This window comes from Mytilus galloprovincialis, chromosome 5 (genome assembly GCF_965363235.1).
Source record: "Mytilus galloprovincialis chromosome 5, xbMytGall1.hap1.1, whole genome shotgun sequence".
Classification (NCBI taxonomy): Eukaryota; Metazoa; Mollusca; class Bivalvia; order Mytilida; family Mytilidae; genus Mytilus; species Mytilus galloprovincialis.
In genome coordinates this window covers 63,195,358-63,222,250 of record NC_134842.1, presented here as the reverse complement: position 1 = coordinate 63,222,250, position 26,893 = coordinate 63,195,358, and the positions used below count along the sequence as shown (strand labels likewise).

The following is a 26,893-nucleotide window of genomic DNA, read 5'->3' as shown; positions in this document are numbered from 1 at the left end:
TATTGGGTAAGGAACAGAAGCGACATACAAAATGAGGTCTTCTCGTTTAATTGTATAGATACTAATTTTCATTTCGTTTGTTAACACCCCTGAGAGTATGAAAATATGAATTATCAACTGATCGATATTCAAAAGTAGTTGTTTACTAAAAAAAGAAATATTATGCCTAAGTTCGTGTGTTAATGTTGGTAAGTGATTTGATGCATACTTGTATTTGATAGCTTTGTTTTATGACTTACAACTAACAAAATAATAAATTTATGTTACCTGTTATCGATTCATAAGTGAAATATGAAGTAAACTATCGCACCAAAGTATGCATAAATATTAAAATTTCAAACTGGTGCTACTTGGTGTGGTGATCAAAATTAAGGAAAACCATCCAGTTTCTTTATTTTTGCTTCTTTTATTTTTACAAGAATGACCGTTTAGGTGGCACGGTAGTATTTCCTGGCCCATAAGGGATAATGATAGCCTTTTTAGAATTTTCACCACTTTCTAACACTGCAAAAAATTCTACATTCACAGTTAACTGAAGTACTTTCATTTTACTATTCAGAAATGAATTTGAATATGTATCATGACCGTTTACTTTTTTTGCTATTTTTAAAAACCTAAGGCCACTAGTACTTTTAGGTCTTTTATGGTGCAGTGAATATAAAATTAAAAAAAATTCTCAAAATTTCATTTTCATCTGTATGTAAAATTATTTCATATTTTTCTACACCTGATTCATCCCTCAGTTTGGGAAAGTATGTTCAGTTGATACTGTATTTTTTGTCCAATCACACTGTTTAGATACCTTTACCATAACTAGGGTACACAAAAGAGCAACCTAAATTCTGGAATGCAAATACTACCGTGCCACCTTAACCAAGACATAACAAACTTGAAACCAGTCATGACACCTATGATGCATACACTTTCTAACACTGCAAAAAATTCTACATTCACAGTTAACTGAAGTACTTTCATTTTACTATTCAGAAATGAATTTGAATATATATCATGACCGTTTACTTTTTTTGCTATTTTTAAAAACCTTAGGCCACTAGTACTTTTAGGTCTTTTATGGTGCAGTGAATACAAAATTAAAAAAAATTCTCAAAATTTCATTTTCATCTGTATGTAAAATTATTTCATATTTTTCTACACCTGATTCATCCCTCAGTTTGGGAAAGTATGTTCAGTTGATACTGTATTTTTTGTCCAATCACACTGTTTAGATACCTTTACCATAACTAGGGTACACAAAAGAGCAACCTAAATTCTGGAATGCAAATACTACCGTGCCACCTTAACCAAGACATAACAAACTTGAAACCAGTCATGACACCTATGATGCATAGACTTCTTACTTTGGAACATATTACAATAAAGAATACTAGTCAGCACTTATTTCTTACAAAAAAAAATGAAACATTACATCCCTACCCCATCTGGCAGATTTACACTTATTTTTCATCTTACCATTTTTACTTAAGGAGTGAACAAAATCCAAATATATGATGTTTCAAATCAACACAGAAGTCAAACATGATGATTCAGGAGGAATTATTGGATTGTCAACTCTATTTATGGTTAATCTGACTGAAAGAAACAGTTTAAGCACCAAATCATGAAAAATGAGATTAAAGTCCATTCCACATTTTACAGCATGCCTTATACTACTTTAAACATTTCCAGATTATGAGGGCTATACAACAAGAGTCTTTAGATTGCACTTAACTATTATTCCAAAATCTTTTTCACAATACATGTACTAGAATACATCTCTAAGTTGACTGTTTGTCTATTTCTCATGTACGCATTAAGTTAAATTATGTCCCCTTACATAATCAATTTGCCTTTATTGTGTTTTTCACTGTCAGAAAATCTTAACAATTAATGGTATTTGCATGGAAAATGAATAAACCATTTAATCTTGCTGATATAACATCATAAAAACATTCTTTGTCAAAAATAATGTCTAGTCAATGTAAAGAAACCCCTATTTCTATCTCTATTTCAGACCAATATGAGAGCTAAATGAATAAGTAAGGACCCCTTAACCACTTACTGGTTCCCCAAAAGCTGCTACTGGTGTCATGTTACATCAGAACTACAAATTAAACCTGAAGAAAACTATAGTATAGCTGTACTTGTGTTGAAAAAAATAAGAAATTATGTAATTTATTTATTTCGGTGAAAATAGTAGGATGTACATGCAACCGAAGAATGTCGCGTCTCAAATTTCAGTGGTTGCACATGTGTCAGACACTGCGAAAAGTTAAAGCGAGCATTTATAATTAAAAATGTATTGCAAGTTACATAAAAATAATGAAGTTCTACTTTCTAGGTAAATTTTTACATTATTACCCACAGATCAGGCAAAATTTGCTGAATCAGCAATTTTTACTCTCAGGGGTGGAATTTAAGGCTTGTTTTATCATAGTTGCCCTTAATCAACTTTTTATTGATAAACTTACAAATTGCATAGGTAAAATAAATTCCTTTATTGATTAAGTGTAAAAATATATATCCCCCTTACGGTGGCACGGTAGTATTTCCTGGCCCATAAGGGATAATGATAGCCTTTTTAGAATTTTCACCACTTTCTAACACTGCAAAAAATTCTACATTCGCAGTTAACTTAAGTACTTTCATTTTACTATTCAGAAATGAATTTGAATATGTATCATGACCGTTTACCTTTTCTGCTATTTTTAAAAACCTAAGGCCACTAGTACTTTTAGGTCTTTTATGGTGCAGTGAATACAAAATTAAAAAAAATTCTCAAAAATTCATTTTCATCTGTACGTAAAATTATTTCATATTTTTCTACACCTGATTCATCCCTCAGTTTGGGAAAGTATGTTCAGTTGATACTGTATTTTTTGTCCAATCACACTGTTTAGATACATTAACCTAAGTAGGGTACACAAAAGAGCAACCTAAATTCTGGAATGCAAATACTACCGTGCCACCTTTATACACACCATTGTGAGGTTATTTACTGTATCTGTTATAATTTATTTTGCAAACTGAGTAGGTGATTTGGCAAAGTTAATTACAACGAATGGTATGAAACTTTAGTTTCTATAAATAACAGTAAAATGTTTTCATTTTTAATGTATGCACATTTTGCATTCTCTATTAGATTTAGTCTACGCTAGAAATATTTTTACGTGTAACTCTTGGAAACAATTCTTAGTAGAAATAACTTACATTCTGAGTTTTGTTTTCATTCAGAGTTTAGAACGACAGTAAGCAACATAAAACACAGAATAAAAATGTCGCGCGTAAATCACTCACTCTAATTAGAACAAAATATTATTTTCTGTTTTTTTTTTATTCCTAAATTTCGAATACGAAAGCATCACCATTTAAAGAACTTGTAACAAGTAGTGAAGATGATGTTTTGTCTATATTTATAGCACGGGGTCCAACAATGCCATTTTTCAACAGAATTGTTCTACTTATTTTTCCGTCTTCAGACAAAACTACAATTTTTCCATTTCTAGTGCATGCAACATATATAAAGCCATGTTTGTCAACTGTTATCCCAAATGGTTCGCAAATGTCTACGTGTTTGTATTTCCATAATAAGTCGCCGTTTTTGGTGTAGCAATATATAAGATTATCTTTCCAATCTGAACAGACGATATTATTTTTATACAGTGCCGTACGGACAGTATATTCTCCTGGTACTCCTATCTCTGACAAAATAGTACCTTCGAGATCCAGCGTAACAAGTCTTTTAGGTCTATCATTTAAACTTACTACTAATGTGGCCCCGTCGCTGTCTATGCCATAACACGAACCTTCAACTGTAATACTTTTCGTAATGTCTTTCTGTATTAGGTCAATAAGCAAAAGGTTTGGAACTGTTAAAAATGTCACGGCTATCAAACTGTCTTTTATGTAACAAAGGTCATTTGGTTCGTCTTTGAAACTGATTACTTTTTCAATGTATTCCCCTTCTTTCGAAAACAGAAGCAAACTTTTACTGACTGTATCTAGCAGAAGATGTTTACCATCAGGTAAAATCTGACAACCATATACTTTGAATCGTTTAAAACGCTTTGGAATTTTCAATGTTGTTTTCAGCGTCGGGTTAATACTGTCAATCGTTACTATTGATGAAACTAACAGATGAACTTGAGGCTCACTAGAAGTTTTTAGTTGCAAAGAACACGGCGACGAATGTGCAATTGCATTGCCAAATGTCCTTATGTTATTAGTTAGACATTTTAAATCAGAAGACAATTTCGTCTCCAAGCCAATGTCGTCCAATTGACCGTTTCTTTGCAAATCGATTAGATATCTATCTTCTTCTGTTGTAGATTTCTCTAAATATTGCAAATCTACGTAAATTTGAAGGTCTGTTGCATGCTTAGTCATTTTCGAGAGGTCATTTTGCAAATTTTTAATAACTTTCCTTCTATCCTCAATTTCGCTCGTGAGATGGTCAGATTGTAGTTTTATCTTATTGAATGCTTCAGATAAATCATCAACTATTTTCTTTTCTATTTTATCTAGATGCTTATTTATTGAGGCACGCAGATTTCGTATTTCTTTAAGGGATGCTGTTTTGTTTTTCTCAAAGGTGGCTTTTCTAATGTTTAAGTATTTAACTACCATATCAAAGTTTTCAAGTAATATGTTAAACTCCTTGTCCAAATTTGAAACTTTAGCGGAAGTTTTTATACCACTTAACACTTCAACCAATGGATCTAAATCCCTACAACCTTTATGGTTGTCTTTTATGCACTTAACACAGCACGGGTCACCATGGAACTTGCAATAGAAATCATACTTTTGATCGTGCTTTTCACAACGATTTGTTATACCAACAATAAACGAAGGCAGTTTCTTGTACTCGTCCTGAGATATTGTTTGATGATCTTTTGAGGCTTTGCTTCTTCCATGATGCTTTTCGCAGTCTTTGCAAAGGAAATTCTCACAATCCGCACACCAAACAATTGCAACATTGAACACATCTTCCTCTTCACAAAGATGGCAAAAATTGTGTACAGATGCCATAAATGCAAGATTAGATCTACAATACATAGGTAAAACGTTGTTCATTAGACAGTAGTGTGACCAAGAACAACTTTAACGTACTGGAAATAGAATACAAATTAAAGTATTTTGAAAAAATCGATATAAGTTTTTAGATAAAAAAAACATTTTGGAGAGGCCATTAGGCATTAGGCAATATTGTTTTTGATCTTTTAAACTGTTATCGAACTCCACAATATATTATAATTTTCTAATATTTGTAGCGACTGAACTGTCAGGTCGTTTTAAGAGGATTGTACAGGGGGTGCTTGCACGGAAAAAACCTGAAATAAGACATCATTTCATGTTGAACGTGAAATAATTTCTGTCATGAACGTTGCACGAAAAATAAAGACTATGTCTTTTGTGACTGAGCCACTGTCTTCTTGTATATATAAAATACCTGTTTTACTTGATATTCGATTTATTATATACATTTATCATGAGGCCTAAAATAAAATATTGTTTGTTTCCCCAATCCCGACCGACCCTGCAAAAACAGTGCTACTCATAAAATTTTATTGTCAAATTTAAATCAAATATTATTTTATTCATTTCCGATTTTCAGGCTTGCAGGATCGTCCAATGTTGTTCAAGGTTTTTGGAAAAAATAAAATTATTTCCCTACCTTCCAACCCACACCTGGCTTGGCAGGGTCGGGATTGGGGAAACAAACAATATATTAATTTAGGCCTGATATAAATGGTTTACGACTTTAAAAAAAGTATATAACGATCTTCTTAACTTTTAAAAAGCAAATATCCCGCAATCACGAAAATGTATTCTTGGTCTATTTCATTGCCTTTATTAACAAGAATAGACATGTTGTCATTTTGTTCCTGAAGATCCATGGGGCACCTGTCTTGCACGACTGAACGTCAAATAAAAAAGTAAAAACACGTTGAACGTGAAATATAAATCGGCGATCACATTGCACGGAAATAACCCTTTACCACCCTCTTTTAATATTCATTCTTCAAACTCTTTTTTTTTATCCATTCGTATTATAATTGTGTATATTTATTTCATGACAGGGAACACAACGTTGAAATACTGACCCATTTTATATAATTACAAATACTGTCATTGAAAACCTTGAAATACAACTATATAATGCATTTAAGTTTTAATATAAATAACTCTTTGACTTCTGATAAGAATTACTGCTCTTTAACGCATCAATCAATTCATATTCTATTGACATTTAAAGTAAATACGTTTGTCACATACACAATGATAAAAATCATCAAAGCTACAAAATTTATAAATCAATAGAATGACAAAAAAATGTATCGAAGAGTTTTCTATCTGTGTGTCTCATGAATTGTATCCTACAGGTGCGGTCTTTAATTAATCCCTTCAATCATTCCGGGTCAATATAATCGTTTCTGTTCCGTATGTAATTTAGATTTTATATAGAACAAACATAAATGTATTTATTAAAAGTTGAACATACATGTGTTTTCTATTATGTAATAAAATTGAGAATGGAAATGGGGAATGTGTCAAAGAGACAACAACCCGACCAAATAAAAAACAACAACAGCAGAGGGTCACCAACAGGTCTTCAATGTAGCGAGAAATTCCCGCACCCGGAGGCGTCCTTCAGCTGGCCCCTAAACAAATATATACGTCTAGTCCAGTGATAATGAACGCCATACTAATTTCCAAATTGTACACAAGAAACTAAAATTAAAATAATACAAGACTAACAAAGGCCAGAGGCTCCTGACTTGGGACAGGCGCAAAAATGCGGCGGGGTTAAACATGTTTGTGAGATCTCAACCCTCCCCCTATACCTCTAACCAATGTAGTACAGGGCCGTAACTACATTGAGGCAAATGAGGCAAATGCCTCATGTTTTAAATTAAAAAAAAAAAAAAAAAAAAAAAAAAAAAAAAAAAAAACTAAAACAAAAGATTGTCTTCATATGATTGTCTTTATATCAAATTGTTTTCACTGAAAGTGTCTTGCAAGAAGCAAGTTCTCTTCACTCTCTGATGTCGCCCCTGCATATTTTTCGTAATCCATGTTTCTATTTTAGGCCACACCAATTTGATTCCTTGTTCGACGGACCCGCCCGCACCTATTTTTTTCAAAACAGAATTTTTTTATTTTTTTTATATTCCCGCTTCCCGCATCCGGAAATGTAGTCATGTCCATTTCCCGCACCGTTTTTTTTTTTGTAAATATTATAAAAAGATATCAACATTTGTTTTTAAAATCACAGTCTAACCTGTATATAACGATTTTAAACATAAAAGCACCCCACCACACTTTGTAAATATCTGTGAGAATATTTATTTCAGCAAGAAACCTATTTATCCAAAGCGGGAGTGCTCCGTTATAAATTTATAATACCTGTAAAGAACAAAAAATTGGTTTCTTTCCCCCTTACTTATATTCCCTATAAAAAAAATGTTCGTTCTTGGAATATTAAAAGTACAAAGAACTTCTGAAGGATTTGCCTTCAACTGCAATTATAATATTGTATGCTGGCGAAACAAAACTATCCATAGCCGCTGAATGTTTATGCACCTGTCCTGATTGATTGAGGGGCCTGTCGTTCAGCAGTTATCGTTTGTTGATGTTGTTCATTGATATTTTCCCGTTTGGATATACATAATATATAAATTAGATCGTTGGTTTTCCTGTTCGAATTGTGTACGCTAATAATTTTGAGGTCCTTTATAGCCTGCTGTTTGGTCTGTATCAAAGCCCTGTGTAAAAGGCCGTACTTTGACCTGTGTTTGTTATTATCAGGTTGAGAACAACCCTCCCTCAGACAAGGGGTAATTTTACTGATGTAGAAAATAAAATAGAAATACCAAGGATTTGTATAGTTCTTCTATACAAAACCTTTGAAAACTTAGAATTTTGTACTAAAAAAGAGGAGAGTTACATCATATTTTAAACAACTTTTTCTAAAAGAGGGGTCCACTTATTTTGAATAATATTAAACTGTTAAAGTAAATGTGTTAACATGGTTAAAGTCAAGGAATATTACAAAATTCTTGGACATGTTTTGACCATTTAATACCAGATAGATATATAGTTCTTTGAGAAAATATGAGCCCTTTTGTACAAACAAATATATAAATAACTTATATTGATCCCTCATAAAACATGTAAAAGGGAGATTTAAAACATTAAGGGGTTGTCCCCAAACTGATTATGACTTGGATGGAGAATTGTCTCATTGTCAGTCACACATACATAGACCATATTTAACTATTTCTTTGTGAACAGGGAAAAAATACTTCAGAAATTAAAGAAATGTCAAAGTACAAGTGATAAATCAAGCTTTAATATTGTCAAAACCTACTATTTTATGTTTACAAAAAAAAATTATAATCGCTCGCCTTTACTTTTCAAGCTTCGCCTCAAAAATTTGCAAATTAAATATTTTTTTATTAAAATTTTCAAATCGCTCGCTCGCCCCAAATTTTGGAGTCCAAAAATCCGTAGAACAAGAAATTAAATTGGTGTGGCCTTACTTTTGGTTTTCAGAGTTGATGGTCTATTGTTTGTACTTCTGTGTCCCGGGTTTGTCTTTTGTTCATGTATTGTCCTACTTAATGACTAGTCTGAGTGTTGATTTTCATTTGTAAACGTGTAATGTTGCATGTCCACCGATGTCCAGGCATTATGCGAGAATGTCTTTTAAGAATATACGATGCTACTGGACACAGAAAAAAAAGTGGTCGTTTCTGCATGGAGAATTGAACTTGATATCAAAGAATACGAAACTGCCTTTCTTGTATATAAAACCATACCCAATTTTTCTTAGTATGGATTGTAAAATTAGGTATTTTCTGTAGGTGAGATATGCACAGAAGTGATAGATATGTTTTATAAATATAGAAAATTTAATATCTTAATCAACAAAAAAAATAAAAAAATAACTGTTTCATATACCCAAGAGCCTGTGGATAAAACTAGATAGCTGAAATGGTTTAAATTAAAGTAAGACCACCAATTTCCCGGTATCAAATCATTTGTTGAAAAAAAACATCAATGTATTGCCATATTACCTTTTACATTCAAGGGTTAAATTTGCATTAAGTCGTGTTCAGACCCTTTAACAGAAAATGAAGGAATATGAAGTACACGTGCACGAGAGCTAATCGCACACAATGTCAATGTATAGAAAAAAATACAAATGATCAATGGTCAAAGTTTTTATTCCTGTTCTTCATCTTGATAGTTGCTGGAGGGTCTTCAATAATGAAAGAATCATAAATACCGTAAAACAAGGTCAATATGGTCCCTGGTGCCGACTTGAGCAGTACTAGTATTTAACGTATATTACTGCACTAATGACTGTCACTATATATATATATTTAAATCTAGTCATAAAAAATCTCAAGTCAGCACAATACAAGACAAGAACAGACAGACAGATCCGGTATTAACTATTATGAGAATTACGATTTTTGCTTTATCCCACATATCGGTCTTTTAATGTTTTGAATTTCCCTAAAACTTTAAAGTCTTAAATAACAATGAATCTATGTTTTTGCTTTGAGACCAGAATATTGTCGAAAAATAGCTAAAAATGATTTGCGTTTGTATGTAAGAAAGAGTCCGGGAAACGCTCAGAATGCACGATTTTGCGTTATTTTTCTCAGAGCTTCTGGTGGCCTTAAGCGGCCCGCAGACACCTCGCCAAAAATTTTTCGCCTCGCTGCGCTCGGCGAATATATTTTGCCTCAGTATTAAAAGGGGCTAGTTACGGCCCTGTAGTAAAGTAAACGCATAACAATACGCACATTAAAATTCAGTTCAAGAGAAATCCGAGTCTGATGTCAGAAGATGTAACCAAAGAAAATAAACAAAATGACAATAATACATAAATAACAACAGACTACTAGCAGTTAACTGACATGCCAGCTCCAGACTTCAATTAAACTGACTGAAAGATTATGATTTCATCATATGTAAATAGCACGGGATTTTTAAAGCGCGAATAGTTGTCTTGTTTAAGTAATTTAAGATGTATGGTCATTCGAAGCTCGTATACCGTTCAGTAAGGCAGCTTAGTTTAAGTAAAGACCCCCCCCCCCCCCCCCCACCCGGATTAAGATGCTTGTATATTTGAAATGTTTTCACGCATAGATAGATAGATATTTATACTATCAGTAGGACATTGTTTGTTTGATTATTAACATTTATATGTATATATGATTTCTGATTTTGTTTTTCTATTTTGTAGGCTGTCATGTACTACGCAGCGGTGTTGCCGATATCATGACATCGGGACTCAATATTTTGTTTTAATAAAATTTAACAGTAAGCTGCACATGCTGGCGAGCTATTCCTATGTAACAAGTGTTTGTTTTTATTTTATAAATACTTTATATGCGTTTGAGGTGACGAATTAGAATATAATTGTAATCGTCATTATATATCTTTAAATAATTTGTCTAAAAATAAAAATGAGAATATATTTTCAAGTTGAACGATAGTAATTATCACTATTACTATTACAATGTATTAGACATGTTCACCATAAGCCGAAGCCGAAACCGATACCGAAATAAAAAAAAGTAGCAATCAGGTAAATGATAAATGCTCATGATGTTTATCAACTCAACCCTTAAACTCCATTGTATATTTTGCAATTTGAATACACTAGATGGAGTATTACTTCAAAAAGTATGAATAATTCGAAACACTAGGATTTTCTTATTCCAGGCATAGATTACTTTAGCCGTATTTTGCACAACTTTTTTGAATTTTGGATCTTCAATGCTTTTCAACTTAATACTTGTCTTTCTAACAGTTTTAATCTGAGCGTCACTGATGAGTCTTATGGGTCTGGCGTATCAAATTATAAGCCTGGTACCTTTGACTATAAACTTCAATTCATCAATTCACATAAATCTATTAAAAAAGCAAACTAAATTCTACATAAACCCTAGAATTGAAACAGTAGCGTTGATGGCAGATTTTTGCATTTAGATTGGGTAGCTGCATTACAGTATATGTTGTTGCGCTATGATGTAGTACAGATAGATATATCGTATCTCCAAATAAGTAACAATCACTAGAAAACGGCATTTCCATCCATCAATGTGTAAGTCATCGCGTCATTGTTATGACCTACTAAGGAAACCAGGTTTGATATATTTTATTTTCTTTCACATGTCTATTATGACTTGCGTATTAATAAAGTGTATATGACAATTTCCATTTAAAAAAAAATAGTGATTTTTGATTGGACGATTTATTCTTTGGGAGGTGCCATCAATAGATCCAAATACCTCTTCCAATTCTGGCCAATCACCCTTCATAGATTTCCATTCTTTAGTTGAAGGCCATGTTATCATTAATCTTAATGTTTAATGAATAATTTCATGGATAGCTTAATGAATAGTTTCATGGGTAGCATTATGAATAATTTTAAGTATAGCTAAACGAATATTTTAATGGTTAGCTTTATGAATCAAAGTCTTGCTAACATCAAACATCAAAGCCTATTGTTGAAATGTAGGGTAACATCTTTACCAAATCAAAGCCATTAAAAGGTTATATTGTTAGTTTATGCGTACCGCTCCTTTCTTCCTCTGTCTTATACTCTTATTTATGTATTTTTATTCTTAATTGTATAGAACCTTGCGTTTTATATTTTTTATTTGATACTCGTTGAATTTCCCTTTGCTCTTTTGATAGATTCATGTAAATTGTTGAATATAGTTCCAGGGTTGCATTAATTAAACATATAAACTTGTATCATTTCACTGGTTTCGGTATCGGTTTCGGTATCGGTATCGGTATCGGTAGCGGCTTATAGTGAACATGTCTATTAGCATTAGCTTATTACAGTACATAGCACAGTATCAACGTAAGGCCAGAGATATGATTCACACCTAAATGGGTGGATATTGCATCAATTTCTATGAAAATGTGCTTAGTACAGTATCAGTGTAAGGCCAGAGATATGATTCGCACCTAAATGGAAGGATATTGTACAAATTTGAATGAAATTATGCTTAGCACAGTATCAATGTAAGGCCAGAGATATGATTCACACCTGAATGGGTGGATATTGGATCAATTAATATGAAATATTTATATATTCTTCTTTAAACTTTACCGCCAAGAGTTCATAAGAATTCATATAAATTTATATATCTATGGTAAATAAAGAAAATTATGAACATTGTTTAATGTAGAATTGTATTCGTTACGGAACGGAAACGATAATATTGACCCGGAATGATTGAAGGGATTACGTCTATACCGTATTAGTAGGTGGTATCATTACATTAGCCTTCTTTGAAAAATTGGTCCAAGGCGATCCAGTCATTTGAACTCATTTCACATCTATGATGTATAATTGATAATAAGTATCGATATTGCTTCATATAACAATGTCAGTTTGTATGAACCGGGCCATGGATGCTGCAATAAGTACATATATGTGTCTCATATATACTATTCTTATTTTACACAACAGTCGGTTTGCAAAAACAGTAATGTTATATTGCTACAGTGAAAATTTACACCAATTTTTATTATTTAAGTGAGGAAACAAGATCACCAAACTTAGAAATAGCTGTCACAACTTAGATATACAGATAACAGATGATATTTTAATATTCCAAGTTATCATACACTATGCCACATGTTTACAGAAATAAGTGTGGCCAGCTACAAGCCGCCTTAGGATGCGGGATTTTCTCGTTGTTTCGAATACCCATTTATAACATTGAACTGTTTTTTGTTCTTTGGTAGAGTTGTTATATCTTTGACGCATTCTGGTGTATTGCTTTGATTCCTACCAGAAAACAGTGATATTCTAGTCAGACAGTAGTAGGAATCCACATGTAAATTGCCGAAAAATTTAAATTAGCAGGAATGTTTTAGTAGGATTAGTGTATATTCCTACCAGGAATATTTAAATTACCAGGGGAAATCTGGCGGGAAAATAAAATTCCTACTAGAAAACCTTGTAGGAATTTTTCAAAATTCCACATAGAAAAAATGTTTTCGAGTCGGAATTAAAAAAATATACAAAATGTAAGTGTATATTCACAAATTCACAACTGGGTCAAACATTTAAGTTTGAATCTCAAAAACAAAGAATAATGGAAATGCATGGAATATATTTAAAAAAAGACTTTTTGAAATGTGTGAGGAAGCTGTGATATACATCTAAGCTATGAATTGTGTTATATAAGTAGATGGGCAAAAAATTGATTAGATGAAATTAAGAGTGACAATGCACAAATTGTGAGTAAAATTATGCACTATTGATAAATTAACTGATTACTAAATTTTTTGTCAAACAGATAAAAAAAAAAATCATCTAAAAGTAAAAAATTAGCTTTAATCAAGTCATGAGCTATATTTTCTCATATTTCAATATTGGATATGTTTGACCCTAATGCAGCATTGGGTTCCAACACAAACTTTCATTCTTCTATCCTCAATCTTTTGAATTTATGAAATGGAACTTGGTTGCATTTAACAGAGCAAAATGCGTGTCATTAGCAAACAGGAATCCAGTTTAAGATAATTAAAACAAATTCCATGACATGCATGTAGAAAGATTTTACAGTAGGAATAAATTAATTCTGGTAGGAATCTAGTAGTAGGAAGATGAATAAGCTAATAAGATTTTCTGTCCAAATTCCCACTTCATATTTTCAAAACCAAAAAAAAGTCCATATAGACTTTTAAAATTCCAGCTAGTACGGGGCGCCGAATGGGACTCTTGTGGTTTTGTACTCAAAATTCAATTTTGTACGGACAAAAGTGACTTTTGTTCAACAAAAATGAGTTCAATTTAACAAAATTTGTATCATACTACAAATTTAAAATTTTGTCATACAAAATTATCTATCAGCGGACAAAAGTCACTTTTGTCATGACAAAATTCATTTTTGTTACACAGACTTGACTTTTGTTACCTAATTTGAAAATTGGGCGACAAAAGTCAATTTTGTATTCAAATTAGTTTAGTTTGGTTTCTGTGAACTTATTTGCATACAAAATCGACTTTTGTTACACAAACTTGACTTTTGTGAGACAAAATTGACAAAATTGACTTTTGTCTCAACAAAATTGACAAAATTGACTTTTGTGAGACAAAATTGACCAATGTGAGACAAAATTGACCAATGTGAGACAAAAATGACTTTTGTCTCAACAAAATTGACTTTTGTCTCAACAAAATTGACAAAATTGACAAAATTGACTTTTGTCTCAACAAAATTAATAAAATTGACTTTTGTCTCAACAAAATTGACAAAATTAATTTTTGTCTCAACAAAATTGACAAAATTGACTTTTGTCTCAACAAAATTAACAAAATTGACTTTTGTCTCAACAAAATTGAACAAAATTGAATTTTGTCTCACAAAATTGAGTTTTGTCTCACAAAAGTCAATTTTGTCTCACAAAAGTTAATTTTGTCTCACAAAAGTTAATTTTGTCTCACAAAAGTTAATTTTGTCTCACAAAAGTCAAATTTGTCTCACAAAAGTCAATTTTGTCTCACAAAATTGAATCTTACCTCACACAATTGACTTTTGTGATTTAATTTCCATATCAGGTAACAAAAGTCAATTTTGTATGCAAATAAGTTTATATTTGCATACCTTTTTGACAAAATTGACTTTTGTCATGACAAAAATGAATTTTGTCTACAAAAATGAATTTTGTAATGACAAAATCGAATTTTGTCTACAAAAATGAATTTTGTCATCACAAAATTGAAGTTTTCATAAAACAAGTCTGTATCACATAGTTTTGTAAGACAAAAATGATTTTGTTATGACAGAATTGAATTTTGAACAAAATCACAAGAGTCCCATTCGGCGCCCCGTAGCTAGATGGTAGGATTTTACTAGTGAGAAAATGAAAAATCCAGTAACAATTTTGTTCATTTTCCCTGTAGGCCTACTTTCTATACAGAATCTTTGATTCTAGGTGGATTCCTACTTCATTCCTACTAGTGTCTAGGTGGAATCCTACTACTTATTTCGTACTGGAATATACAAAGTAATTACTATAATAAAAATAGGATTCAAGACAACCAATCGTTACTAAAAAAATAAAATACTTCGTTTTTTACCTGCACTTCGATTGATAGGTATATATATTCAACCTAGTAAACGTAGGTCACCTTGGTCCTTTTTATGCATTACATGCATTAGTCGTATCTTAGATACTGTGATATTCGTCAATGCTATCTCAAATAGGAACAATTGATTTTCTACATTTATATAGATCTACATGAAATAAATATTATTTTGTTAAATATTATAAATAATGTCATGCTATGACGTTCTATGTGGAGATGTGAAATAAAAAAAGAACGAGATTAAAGCAGAGCAATTGTTTATTAACACCAGGTGTCTCCCAAGCGTATTATAGAAAACTAAGTTTATTAGAGTTTTTGTAACCTCCTGAATAATGTTTTTATGGATGTTTTTAATTAAGAAATATTTCATGGGGGCTTCAATGTATCGTGATTTTACCACGGGTCGGCATAACATGCATAAAGGGACAATCTGTGTTAAAATCACGATATATTCAAGAGCCCATGAATTATTTCGATTCTAATAGGACAAATACGTCAATTATTTTGGATCGAAGCGCTCTAGGTGGAGGCAAATATTTGCCGTTCCCATAAATAAACGCACGATCAAATTGGCCTAAAAGAACGGAGCAAACTGAATTAGCGACATATGCTTAAACTATTTATCATTTATAACGTATTTAGATAGTTTTGGATGAATTTAAATGATAATTTACCATCGTTTGTTTACGTTTCCTTGCTGTGATGATTTTCGGTTTCACAAGCGTGTATGTTCCCGTAAAATGCTTATATTTTTACGTCATCGTTCTATGACGTCGGGTACATCATTCATAAAAAAAGCATATTACGTGGGAGTACGATTGGAACAGCCCTGGCAGTATATTCATATTTTATCACATATTTGTTATGAATACCTTAGGTTTTGCATATGCAATAACCTCAAAATTGCCCGGGGCAAAAAAGAGTTTATTGATATTGTGCCCTGATTCCAAATGACGTGACGTCATTGCGTCCTTAACGACAACGGCGAACAATGACGGTGTTGTAATTGAACTTTTTTCTCCTCTCTGCAAAACTTAAATATGTGATAAATAGATTATAACATGTCTTTTCCATATTGGCCCTGGTATCATTCCTCGACCCATATAGGCCCTCGGCTAAAGCCTCGAGGCCGATATGGGAGTCTCGGGATGATACCAGGGCCAATATGGAAAAGGGCATGTTATAATCTGTACTTATCACGGGTGTGTACTCAAAGCGTTTGAAGGACGTCATATTAGAATTGCTATTATACCGTTTCACCGTAATGCTAGGGGAGCTACCATTTGATTTTTATGGGGGGGGGGCTAGGATGAAAAATTTTGTCCTGCCTTTTTTTTTTTAGTTTATCCCGACTTTTTTTTTACCTAAATTGTCGTCCTGACTTTTTTTTTTGCAAGTGTCTCATCCTGCCTTTTTTTTTTACTCAATACTCCTCTCCTGCCTATTTTTTTCAAATTTCATCCTAGCCAACCTCCCCCCCCCCCATAAAAATCAAATGGTAGCTCCCTAAGCATTGATAATCAACGTAAACAATATGGCGGCTAAAATCACAGTATGTAAATTGACCACTGTTGAAAAGTAATAAGAATATCAAAAGCATAAAAGACGTATCTTTCTAGGGTTGATATCCAATCCACGGGGGGGTAACTTCGATATTTTCTTGGTAGGGGTGTGCCATTTTTGCCTCAAAAAACGTACCCATTTTAATATAACATTCACTGAAATTCAGTACCTATAGTTATATAATTATTTAAGAAAGAATGACCTATACTTATATACAATATTTAAAATATGACCCATGCTTATATAAGCACTAACTCATCGGTGTTCATTTGGGAACTTATTTGAAAGCACTTTGTTTGAAAGGTGAACTTTCAAATGAATTGATTTAATTTAATATAATAACTGACCATTAATAATGTATGATTCTCAATAGCATATTTATATATGATACAATGTATGTAGATCATACCCCAAATCAATATATATATCATAGGATGTCATTAAAAAGGAGAGTCATTTTTATATAAAATCTCGCAAAATTATGACCCATATTTTTGGCACATCCCCGTATACCCAATAATAGGAAGTTGACCCCCCGTGATCCAATCCGATAAATAACAATATAGAAATCATTTTTCTGGGGTGTATGTGTTATATCCTATAAATTTAAGATAAATTAATATTCAAAATTATGTCACATCAATACCACCCGCCATACACCTTATCGCTAATACCGGCTGACCAGGCCGCTTGAACTTTTGACGCATACAACAATCACTTTTCCATTGTGGCGTCAGCTATTTTGTTTTATGACGTCAAAATTTTACGGGAACCTGCGTGATATCGAGTAATGGCGGACAAATAGTGATAAGGTGTATTGTTGCTTACTAGTAAAGTTCTGTAAACAGTTATTTGAATCGATAAATTTTACGTGTCAATATTAGTTTTTTTTTATATTGTTTTACAATAAACTCGATTTTAATTCGGATTAACGTCAAATTTACACACAAACTATTTTTGAGGTAAAAGAAATATAATCAACTAAAATATAAAAAATGGCCAGCCTAATCAATTAACGAAAACTTATACGTACGTTCTAAAAGAACAACTAGTCCTTTCCCATTGCGTTACCAGGAAGTAAAGGATCACATGATATGACGCACAATATATATTGATATGATTGTAACAGAGGAAATTGTACATTCTCGATAATAGGTCCGTGTATTTCTACGTGTCCGTAGTCAAACCCAAAACTTAGTTGAGCATGTCAATGAAAGATTAAAACAAAACGAAATGAAATAGAAAGTACTATACATTTTCCTACAGTATTGCTTGGATACATGTTCTATCATGTCGAAATTAATAATAGTATTATACAATTATAGCCTTTGTATGAGGTCGATACGAGGTTATATCGACCTAAGAGAAGCATATGGACTGAGGACGAAGTCCGAGGTCGATATGCTTCTCTAGGTCGATATAACATCGTACTGACCTCAACCAAAGGCTACAATTGTTATATTTTTAACAACAACAATTGCATGAACAATGTAAAATTGGGGATTTCTAGAATGTATTTTTAGTAACATGCTGCATGTATGCCCTGTGCAATATGCTGTTTTTGACCTACGAAAAGCTAAACACAACAGTATTGGCGTGCAATCTGAGTAAATACAAATGTGATGTGATCAAGTTTTAACGAATCACAAATCCTTCAAAATATTCGATTAATAATATAAAAAAAATATATATGGCACTTGATGCTTAGTAATTTTCTTTGTTTCATAAAGGTCTATTTCCGTGTATTTGACATTCTTCAAACATTTGTCCGTGGACCTTCCACGCATTCAACTCGCAACCTTTGCAATCTCAAGTAACCTATCTTTCCTCAGTTTGTTTGGTAATGAAAGATTTGTTTGGTAATGAAAGAAGATTTTGATTTACCTTCATAATTGGTATTAGGGATATGTTTTCTTTTTTTTCAAAACGTCCTTTGTAACTATACACGTCTTTTTCGGATTTGAGGGCAAATGATCATAGAATAAAAGAAATCTGCGGCATGTGTTATTTTCCTGGAAATCAGATATAGGGAAAACGGTACTATTACATTTTCCCAGCATTAGGTTGGCCTTTTGTGTACCCTAGACAGGCGAAGGAATTCATCTTAGGAGCGCTGTGATTGGATGTAAGGGTACAGTATTTTTTTAAAATTTATCTATGAATAACTGCAGTGTGTATATTTACAATATAAATTTTAAAACTTCCAGAGAATTATTCGAAAAGGCTTCCAAAATTATAAATTTGGTGTAAAATGACGGTGGGCATGGATAACATAAACAAGCTCTGTTGGAAATTGGTTATGATACTATTTGACTTCAATTTTTAAAAAAGAGTAAAGTACTAACACCACACATAACTGTTTTATCCAGGTTTTTATTATAAAAAGTTGTAAATTTAGAAAATGTTAGTATTGTCGCCTATGGCAGAATAAATAGTACCGTTTGTTTTCCCTATAGTATCACGCCACTATTTGATTGACATATCGAAAAGTACAGTATAGTTTTATTGTTCAGCCTGTATGAAATATTCCATATGGAATGTACACGGAATATAGTAGGAATATTGCTCTGAATTCCTACCAGAAAAGAGTGATATTCTAGTCAGACAGTAATAGGAATCCATATGGAAAATAGCCGAAATTTAAATTAGCAGGAATTTCTTAGTAGGAATATTGTATCTTATATTCCTATCAGGAATATGCAAATTAGCAGGAATAATTTGGTAGGAAAATAAAATTCCTACTAGAAAACATGGTAGGAATATTTCAAAATTCCACCCAGAAAAAAAAAATTTCTGGTAGGAATCTAAAATTATACAAAATCTACATGATCTAAGTGTATATTCACAAATACACAACTGGGTCAATGATTTAAGTTTGAATCTCAACATCAAAGAACAAAGGAAATTCATGGAATACATTCATTTTTAAGAAAATGGACTCTTGAAATGTATAAGAAAACTACAATATATGCAAGCTTGAAATTGTGTTATACATAAACATGAAGAAATACCAAAAATACGCCTAAATAAAATTAAGCGTAAATTAATGAGTAAAAGTATGCACTATTGTTGAATTAATTGATTACTAAATATTTTTGTCAGGCAGATAGAAAAATCATTTTGAATGTATAAGAATTACCTTTAGTCTTCATAAGCCATATTTTCTTACATTTCTATATTGTAGTTGTGTGACCTAGTCTCTAAGAGCTTTCAGCATTGAGTTCAAACACAACTTTTCATTCTTTTCCCCTCCAACTTTTGAATTTGTGAACTGGAACTTGCTTGCATTCAGCACTGCAAAATGTGTGTCATTAGCAAACAAGAATCCAGTTCAAGATAACTAAATAAATTCCAGGTAGAAAGACTTTCTGGTAGGAATCTATTAACTGATTCTGGTCGGAATTTTGTACATGTATTAGGAAAATAAATAATCAAATCAGATTTTCAAAACAGAAAAAAATCCATACAGACTTTTAAAATTCCACCTAGGTAGTAGGATTTTGATAGTAGGAATATAAAAAAATCCAGTTAGAAGTTTGTTCATTTTCCATGTCAACCTACTTTCTTTATGGAATCTTTGATTCTAGGTAGATTCCTACTTCATTCCTACTAATGTCTAGGTGGAATCCTACTACTTATTTCGTACGAGAGGGTTTTATCTTTGACGTGTCATAGCCCATAAATGTTACAAATCATATATAGACACGCCTTACTCATTAACATATTTAATCCACTCAAAGCTACGCTTTTCGTGAATTAAATATTAAATACGTTAATTCGTAAAAGGCGTGCTATATATATATATATAAACTTCTATTACCCCCCCCCCCCCCACAAGAAGCGGAAGCTATTGCATTTCCTTCCGAACCTATTGACATTCGCCTGTACTGGATTCATGTAAAAATGGTCCTTGGTCTGAATGGCTATAGTACGCTAAACATCCGATTTAATTTAGTACAAATCATGCATTATATTTTATTATGCATTTCATATATCACAATGAATATGAATGTAATATCATACGCTGAGTATTAAGCAGCCATAAGCAATCCATCAATATTTTGGTTGTGAGGTAGCTGTATTGGTATCTATAAGTTCTAAGATAACAGAGGACTCGCTACGGGCAATGCTGTACAACTGTTCTGCATTTTTATGTATTAGGTTTAGAAGTTTTTAATCTAAGCATTTTTCTGCAAAATGTAGGGGTCTTTTTCAAATGAGATTAAATGCAGGAAATGCTCTATTTGTGATTTATAAATAGTTTAAAGATGAAACGGTAAACTGAGATAAGAATAGGGTCATTGAAGTTCCATAGGTCACATTTCGTACTTCGACGTGTTGCATAATATCCAAACATGTGACATAGTTCCCAATATGTTATAATTGGTTTCGTAGTCCTGCAATCAGTTCATATACATAGACCAGTATCGAATTGTGAACACACACCAAACATGTTGGCTTTTCTGTGTCTCGGATTTTTGGCTGTTTCACAAGGTAAGCAAACTTAATGCTCCCCAATAATTGGTGGATAAGTTTTTTTTCGAAATCGAGAATAACAAAAAACATGACTTGTGTGTAATGTGTCTTTGTCCCTTAATTCTGGAACGAAATTTTGATTATTTGTAAATTCGATGACGTCTTATTCTCTGTTTATGATATCCATGCATACCATTATTATAAAATAAGGCGGAAGATACCAAATTGATATTTTAAAGTCATAAGAAAAGACACTGAGCACGCAATGGCAAAAATTAAAAGACGAGAAAAAAGGTCAACAAAACACTAAAGTAATAAATATGTCTTTGCTAATCTAACATCTTCCATTCTTGTTTCTTTCATAGCTCTTTTTATTGGTGATCTAAAGTTACCATCAGATAGGCCACCACTATGTCTGATGTGTTGTGGACCATCACCTTGTTGTAATACATGTGGATTGGGCAACGATTTGTTATCTCTGCTGAAACCTGCAGGTACGTAAATATATTACATGTTATATTTTCGTTCCAAGTCTATATTATAATAGTTAAGATTATAGCACGGATATTTAAGACCCAGGCTTCATCACTTACAGGATAAAAGAAAATAGGCAGAATAAAACATTTGAACTAGATTATGAACATTAAGTGATAATAGATAAATGTGCCTTTCATTTAACGATTTGCGTCTTCTTATTTCTATATTAGTGCAATTACGTGATGCAATAAGTTCAGCGGTAAAATCATATATTTGTAAACTAACGAATCATTTTTTTTTTGATGATCTTACCTGCGGATTACATTTTGATATTTTTCCTATGATAGTTGGTACACAAGTAGACGGGAAAGAAGTTGTTCCAGCCAAGAGATTCCTTGTAGATGATCTATTTCATGAACAGAACCCTGGAACATGTCTTGACTGTTGTGGAGCACATCCATGTTGTCACGATTGCGGCTTAGGAGGTATTTTTACATTTCTCATACCCAAACTCATACTCATACTTATATTAATACTCATACTCATAATCACACTCATTCTCATACTCATACTCATAATCATATTCATACTCATACTTATATTCATACTTATACTCATACATACTCATAATTATACTCATACCCATACTCATACTCATATCCATACTCATGTTTATACTCATACCCATACTCATGCTCATACCCATATTCTTTTTAACTTCATAACGATACGATGCCATGAAATAGCTAACAAGAAATTGGTAAACTGCAACTCTAATTTCTAAATTTTTAAAACAATAACGCTTAAGTTCCTACTACATACATTTGTACTACGCGAAGCAATCCCGTCACGATAATATATAGTGTAATTGTTCTAGGAATTCTTCGCTTTTTATGTGACAAATTTTCAGCGGAAATTTTACAATATAATGCACATGTTTTGTAATTGCAGATCTTTTTGGCAACCATCATTATACACAAATGCCATATACGACAGCCGAACCTCACTCACCAGAGAAAGATGAAAGCTATGGAGACAAAGATCCATTATCAGGCCTTTCAGGAATCCATTTTCCTCATATTGACCCAATTATTGGCCATCCAGATACTGACGTGGCTAAGTCATACTGGGAAACCCTTGGAAAGAAGTAATAAACTATTGTTTTTGTGTTTTTGTATTTTTATTTCCCGACCATGTATATATAGCTGGTCATTTTGTCGAGAATCACGCTGCTTGAAGTCGTTATATAAGAACCCGGATGAGACATAGAACGATTTATACAAATTTTATCAAGGAACAACTATAATATTGAAGGGTATATGAATTCAAATTATTTGAGACCCTTCCCTTCATTGTTCCAAAATTCCTAGTTATAAATTATACTTACACTTTATGAGTAAACACCCTTAGATTTGAGATTCACACTTGTCCCTTATGGGAACACGTTTAAATATATTCCGCAATAAACCTTTCGTTTAATCTTGAGTGATATATAAAATTATTCGAGAATTTTAATATGGAAAAGGTCTATAGTTTGTTTGAATTTTGCGAATCATATGATAAAAAAAAGGCAGTGTCTGCGCGTACCTGCATGTGGGTACGAATAGTCAAATTGCCTTTCTAGGCTGCACGTACCCACATCCGGTTTTATAATAAAATGCCGTCGGATCGGGAATGAAACGTGAAATATATACGGAATTTGTTGCAATTAGTGAATAAATTGATTAAAACTACTCAGAATTTTTATAAATATACACACATATATATAGGCAAGTGAACAGTTTTTTCTCAGTTAGTAAATATTCTTAAAATGGATTTCCGTATATATTTCACGTTTCATTCTCGATCCGATGGCATTTTAATAGAAAACCGGATGTGGGTACGTGCAGCCTAGAACGGCAATTTGACTATTCGTACCCACATGCGGGTACGCGCAGACACTGCCTAAAAAAAAACCCTGCATTATTTATTATATTTTTAAACCTGTTTAACTTTCTAAACAGTTGTGGTCTCGATTGTTGTTTATTTCAGAAACTCGAGTTGTGTGCTCAGAAATCATTTATTTATCACTACTACCGATGTTAAAATTTCCGAGGATATTATTGTATCATTTCTAAGATTCTGACTCTTCCTAAAACAAACCCTTTTCCAGACGTTCCGAAAATGCAAAGATGAAATATTTGCCACTAGACGTTTATCAAACAACGACCAGTTACTGCTAAGCCCATGTTCTCTGATTAAGTGACCTCAAACTCATTAAGGGATTCTTTTCAACAATCCAAACATCAAATTAATGAAAACACGAGCTAAGTGCTCAGAAATCATTTGTTTATCACTACCACCGACCCAGTATTCAAACTGGTGAATTAAAGCAGTGCTCAAGTATCTGAGAATATTATCGGCTATCGCCAGTATTCCTGTTACATATAAAACTCATTTGCTGAAGATACGTACAAGTAAGAACCTAATGTAGCAATTATGTGAAGGGTAGCATTTCCAAGATTATGACTCTTCCTAAAACAAACTATCTTCAAGTAGTCCTGGAAATGCAACGATGAAATATTTGCCACTGGAATTTTATCGATCAACGACCAATCCACATTTCCCAATTTCCTGCTCCTTCCAAGATAATCTCCCTTGCATATTCTACAAATTTGCCATGTTGTATTTGATTTTCGCCCATACATGTATATGCTGGAAATATTTTACACTGAATATTTTAAGTACACACAAGCAATAACTAAAATGTAACTACTTGAGGGAGAATCCACAGCAGTTCACTATTTCAATTGCATATCAGTTGCTGGAAGAATATGTCATATAAACGTCAAGGCAAAACTAACTAATTTTAATTTCTAGCCTGCTTATTTTAACATTGGACAATGAGAATGATGAACCCTACAAAACAAACACATCCACATTATAACCAATTCATACACCAAATACAGTAGACCTATTGGTTTATGTACCTGATAAACCGACAAACCATTAAAAAATAACAATGACGGATGAACCATGTAAATAAGGCCAAGGTTCTATTGACCCTGCCAGACAGATATGTACACCTTAAAATCATTATATTAACACAAAATAGATGAGGTATTGCTAATTATTTCTATGGAATGACTTAATTATTTTAACTGTCTATGAAGAAATAACATCAAAAAAGTGATGCAAAACTATTAAAGTGTGCACCACATTTTTAATGTTATTTCGAATAGACAGAAAAAATATTACAGTTATTTCTTATCATTTAATTCTAAACTCCATTTGAAACCAGAGTAAACCATGAAAAAATGTTGATGACCTCACAATCACTTGACAAATTTATGCCTATGAGCCGATAAACAAAAAGATGTCAGCCAATCAGAAGACATGTTACATCCAAAATTAAATTATCATCTGATAAACTAACAAAACTATGAAAACTTATCATTTACGACTAAGCTTTTTTAAAAGACATGTAGATGTTGAAAGGAACACCATTTGCGAGTATTGTCTTGAGGAAACGCTGATAGTCTGTCGGAAGGGGACGATAAATGTTTTTTTTACATTACTCAAGAACTGTAAAAGTGAAGCTGCCAAAAATTGAACTTAAACTGAGTTTAGAGGTTATAAGCATTATATACACATTTAATTAAATTCAGTTGAGACAAACTTAAGTGAAAAGAACAGAAACTAAAAAAATCTTTAATTTTTCCACTTGTAAAGGGGCATAACCCTAGAATGGTTATCAAAGTGCTTGTAATCACTGAATGGTAAAAATTGCTTTAATTACCAGTTGGTAGTAAAGTGAATATTGCATTGTATAATATTGTATATGGCATTGATATAAGTTGATTCAACTTCTGTTGTTTTTTATTTGGTCGGGTTGTTGTCTCTTTGACACATTCCCCATTTCCATTCTCAATTTTATTCTATTCTGCACAAAGAAAGATAACTCCAATTTTCAAAGAAGATTATATAAAGCATTGGTTTTAGGTGATTCAACAACCATTCTGGTCAAAGAAAGATAACTTCAATTTATTCTTGACTTGAAACTACAAAAAAATCTTGTTTTTGACACTTTATTCCTAAACTGTTTGCCCCTTAACCCTTAAACCAATTCAACCTTCTACTTATGGTATTAAACATTGTGGTACAAATTCAGACCAATTGAAATACTTATACACAACTTATTGTTCTGACACTAGATAAATGCTATTTTTGGGCCCCTAATTCCTAAACCCTATTAGGGACCATAACTCCCAAAATCCATCCCAAGCTTCCTTTTGTGATCATAAACATTGTGTTAAAATTTTATTGAATTCTATTTACTTATGCTTAAGAAATTATCCAGAAACCATCCATCTTCGCGATACCAATATACATCAGCAAATTTTTTTGTGGTGGTATAAAAACTGATTATCTGTTCCATCTTTCTATTACTGGTCTTTTTCTCCAACTTAAGAGAGTTTTACGCTAGAAAGTTTGATAACATCTCCCCACACATTGTGACATTGCTGATAACTTCTCCTCAGACATTGTAATGTCAGTGATTATGCCGGCTTGTCTCAAAGTTGTGATGCGATAATATATTTGACTCTGTTTCTAGTAACCATCATTGATTTAAATGAAATTCTTCTTGACCAACTATTTTTGGGATACTGTCAGTTGCAACAGTTGTTTATGTACTTAATGTTTTATGAGTATATGTACATAGGACATTATATTCCAAACCAAAACTTTAAAATGATTCAGGATAGACAAACAGACAAACTTATTAATGAACAATATTGGGTGGATCTTAAAAAAAAATCAAATTACTGTTTATCAATTTATTTAGAAAAATTGTAAAAAAAATAAGCAATAAAACATGGACTCAAATATAAATCCTAATAACCATGATAACATGAATAATAAACAACACAATAGTCATATAATTCGACATATACAAATGGTATATAATTTTTCTTTTAACATAAATCTTTATTGCATAGATCTTAAATTTATTGCATAGATCTTTATTGCATAAATCTTAATTGCATAGATTTTTATTCTTATAGCTATTTGAGATTCTGCAATATTTGACTCAGTATTTTGCAACATTTGACCTATTGACTTTGTAAAACAATGACCTTTGGTTTGTGGTGTAAGCTATTTTGTCTTGTGATGTAAATTTTCAAGGGAATGCCAGTGATATTCTGCAATGAGGGTCTGGATGGGGTTTACAGAACACAGAAGAATAGGCCAAAACTACAA

The 26,893-nt window shown here is 32.3% G+C and overlaps 2 protein-coding genes across 2 annotated transcripts; one reads left to right on the top strand and one right to left on the bottom strand.

Annotated features, from left to right (window-relative positions):
- Positions 1-2,651: 2,651 nt before the first annotated feature.
- On the bottom strand, positions 2,652-17,777 carry LOC143076234 (uncharacterized). The gene is made up of 2 exons (XM_076251951.1): positions 17,733-17,777; positions 2,652-5,041 (listed from the first exon to the last, which is right to left on the bottom strand). The coding sequence occupies exon 2, from the start codon at positions 5,023-5,025 to the stop codon at positions 3,337-3,339; it is 1,689 nt and encodes a 562-aa protein (XP_076108066.1). The 5' UTR covers positions 5,026-5,041; positions 17,733-17,777; the 3' UTR covers positions 2,652-3,336.
- A 3,265-nt stretch (positions 17,778-21,042) lies between these two features.
- On the top strand, positions 21,043-22,819 carry LOC143074638 (uncharacterized). Its single transcript, XM_076249997.1, has 4 exons — positions 21,043-21,193; positions 21,541-21,669; positions 22,000-22,137; positions 22,604-22,819. Exons 1-4 carry the CDS (start codon positions 21,151-21,153, stop codon positions 22,801-22,803), a joined length of 510 nt encoding a protein of 169 aa, XP_076106112.1. The 5' UTR covers positions 21,043-21,150; the 3' UTR covers positions 22,804-22,819.
- The last annotated feature ends 4,074 nt before the right edge of the window (positions 22,820-26,893 follow it).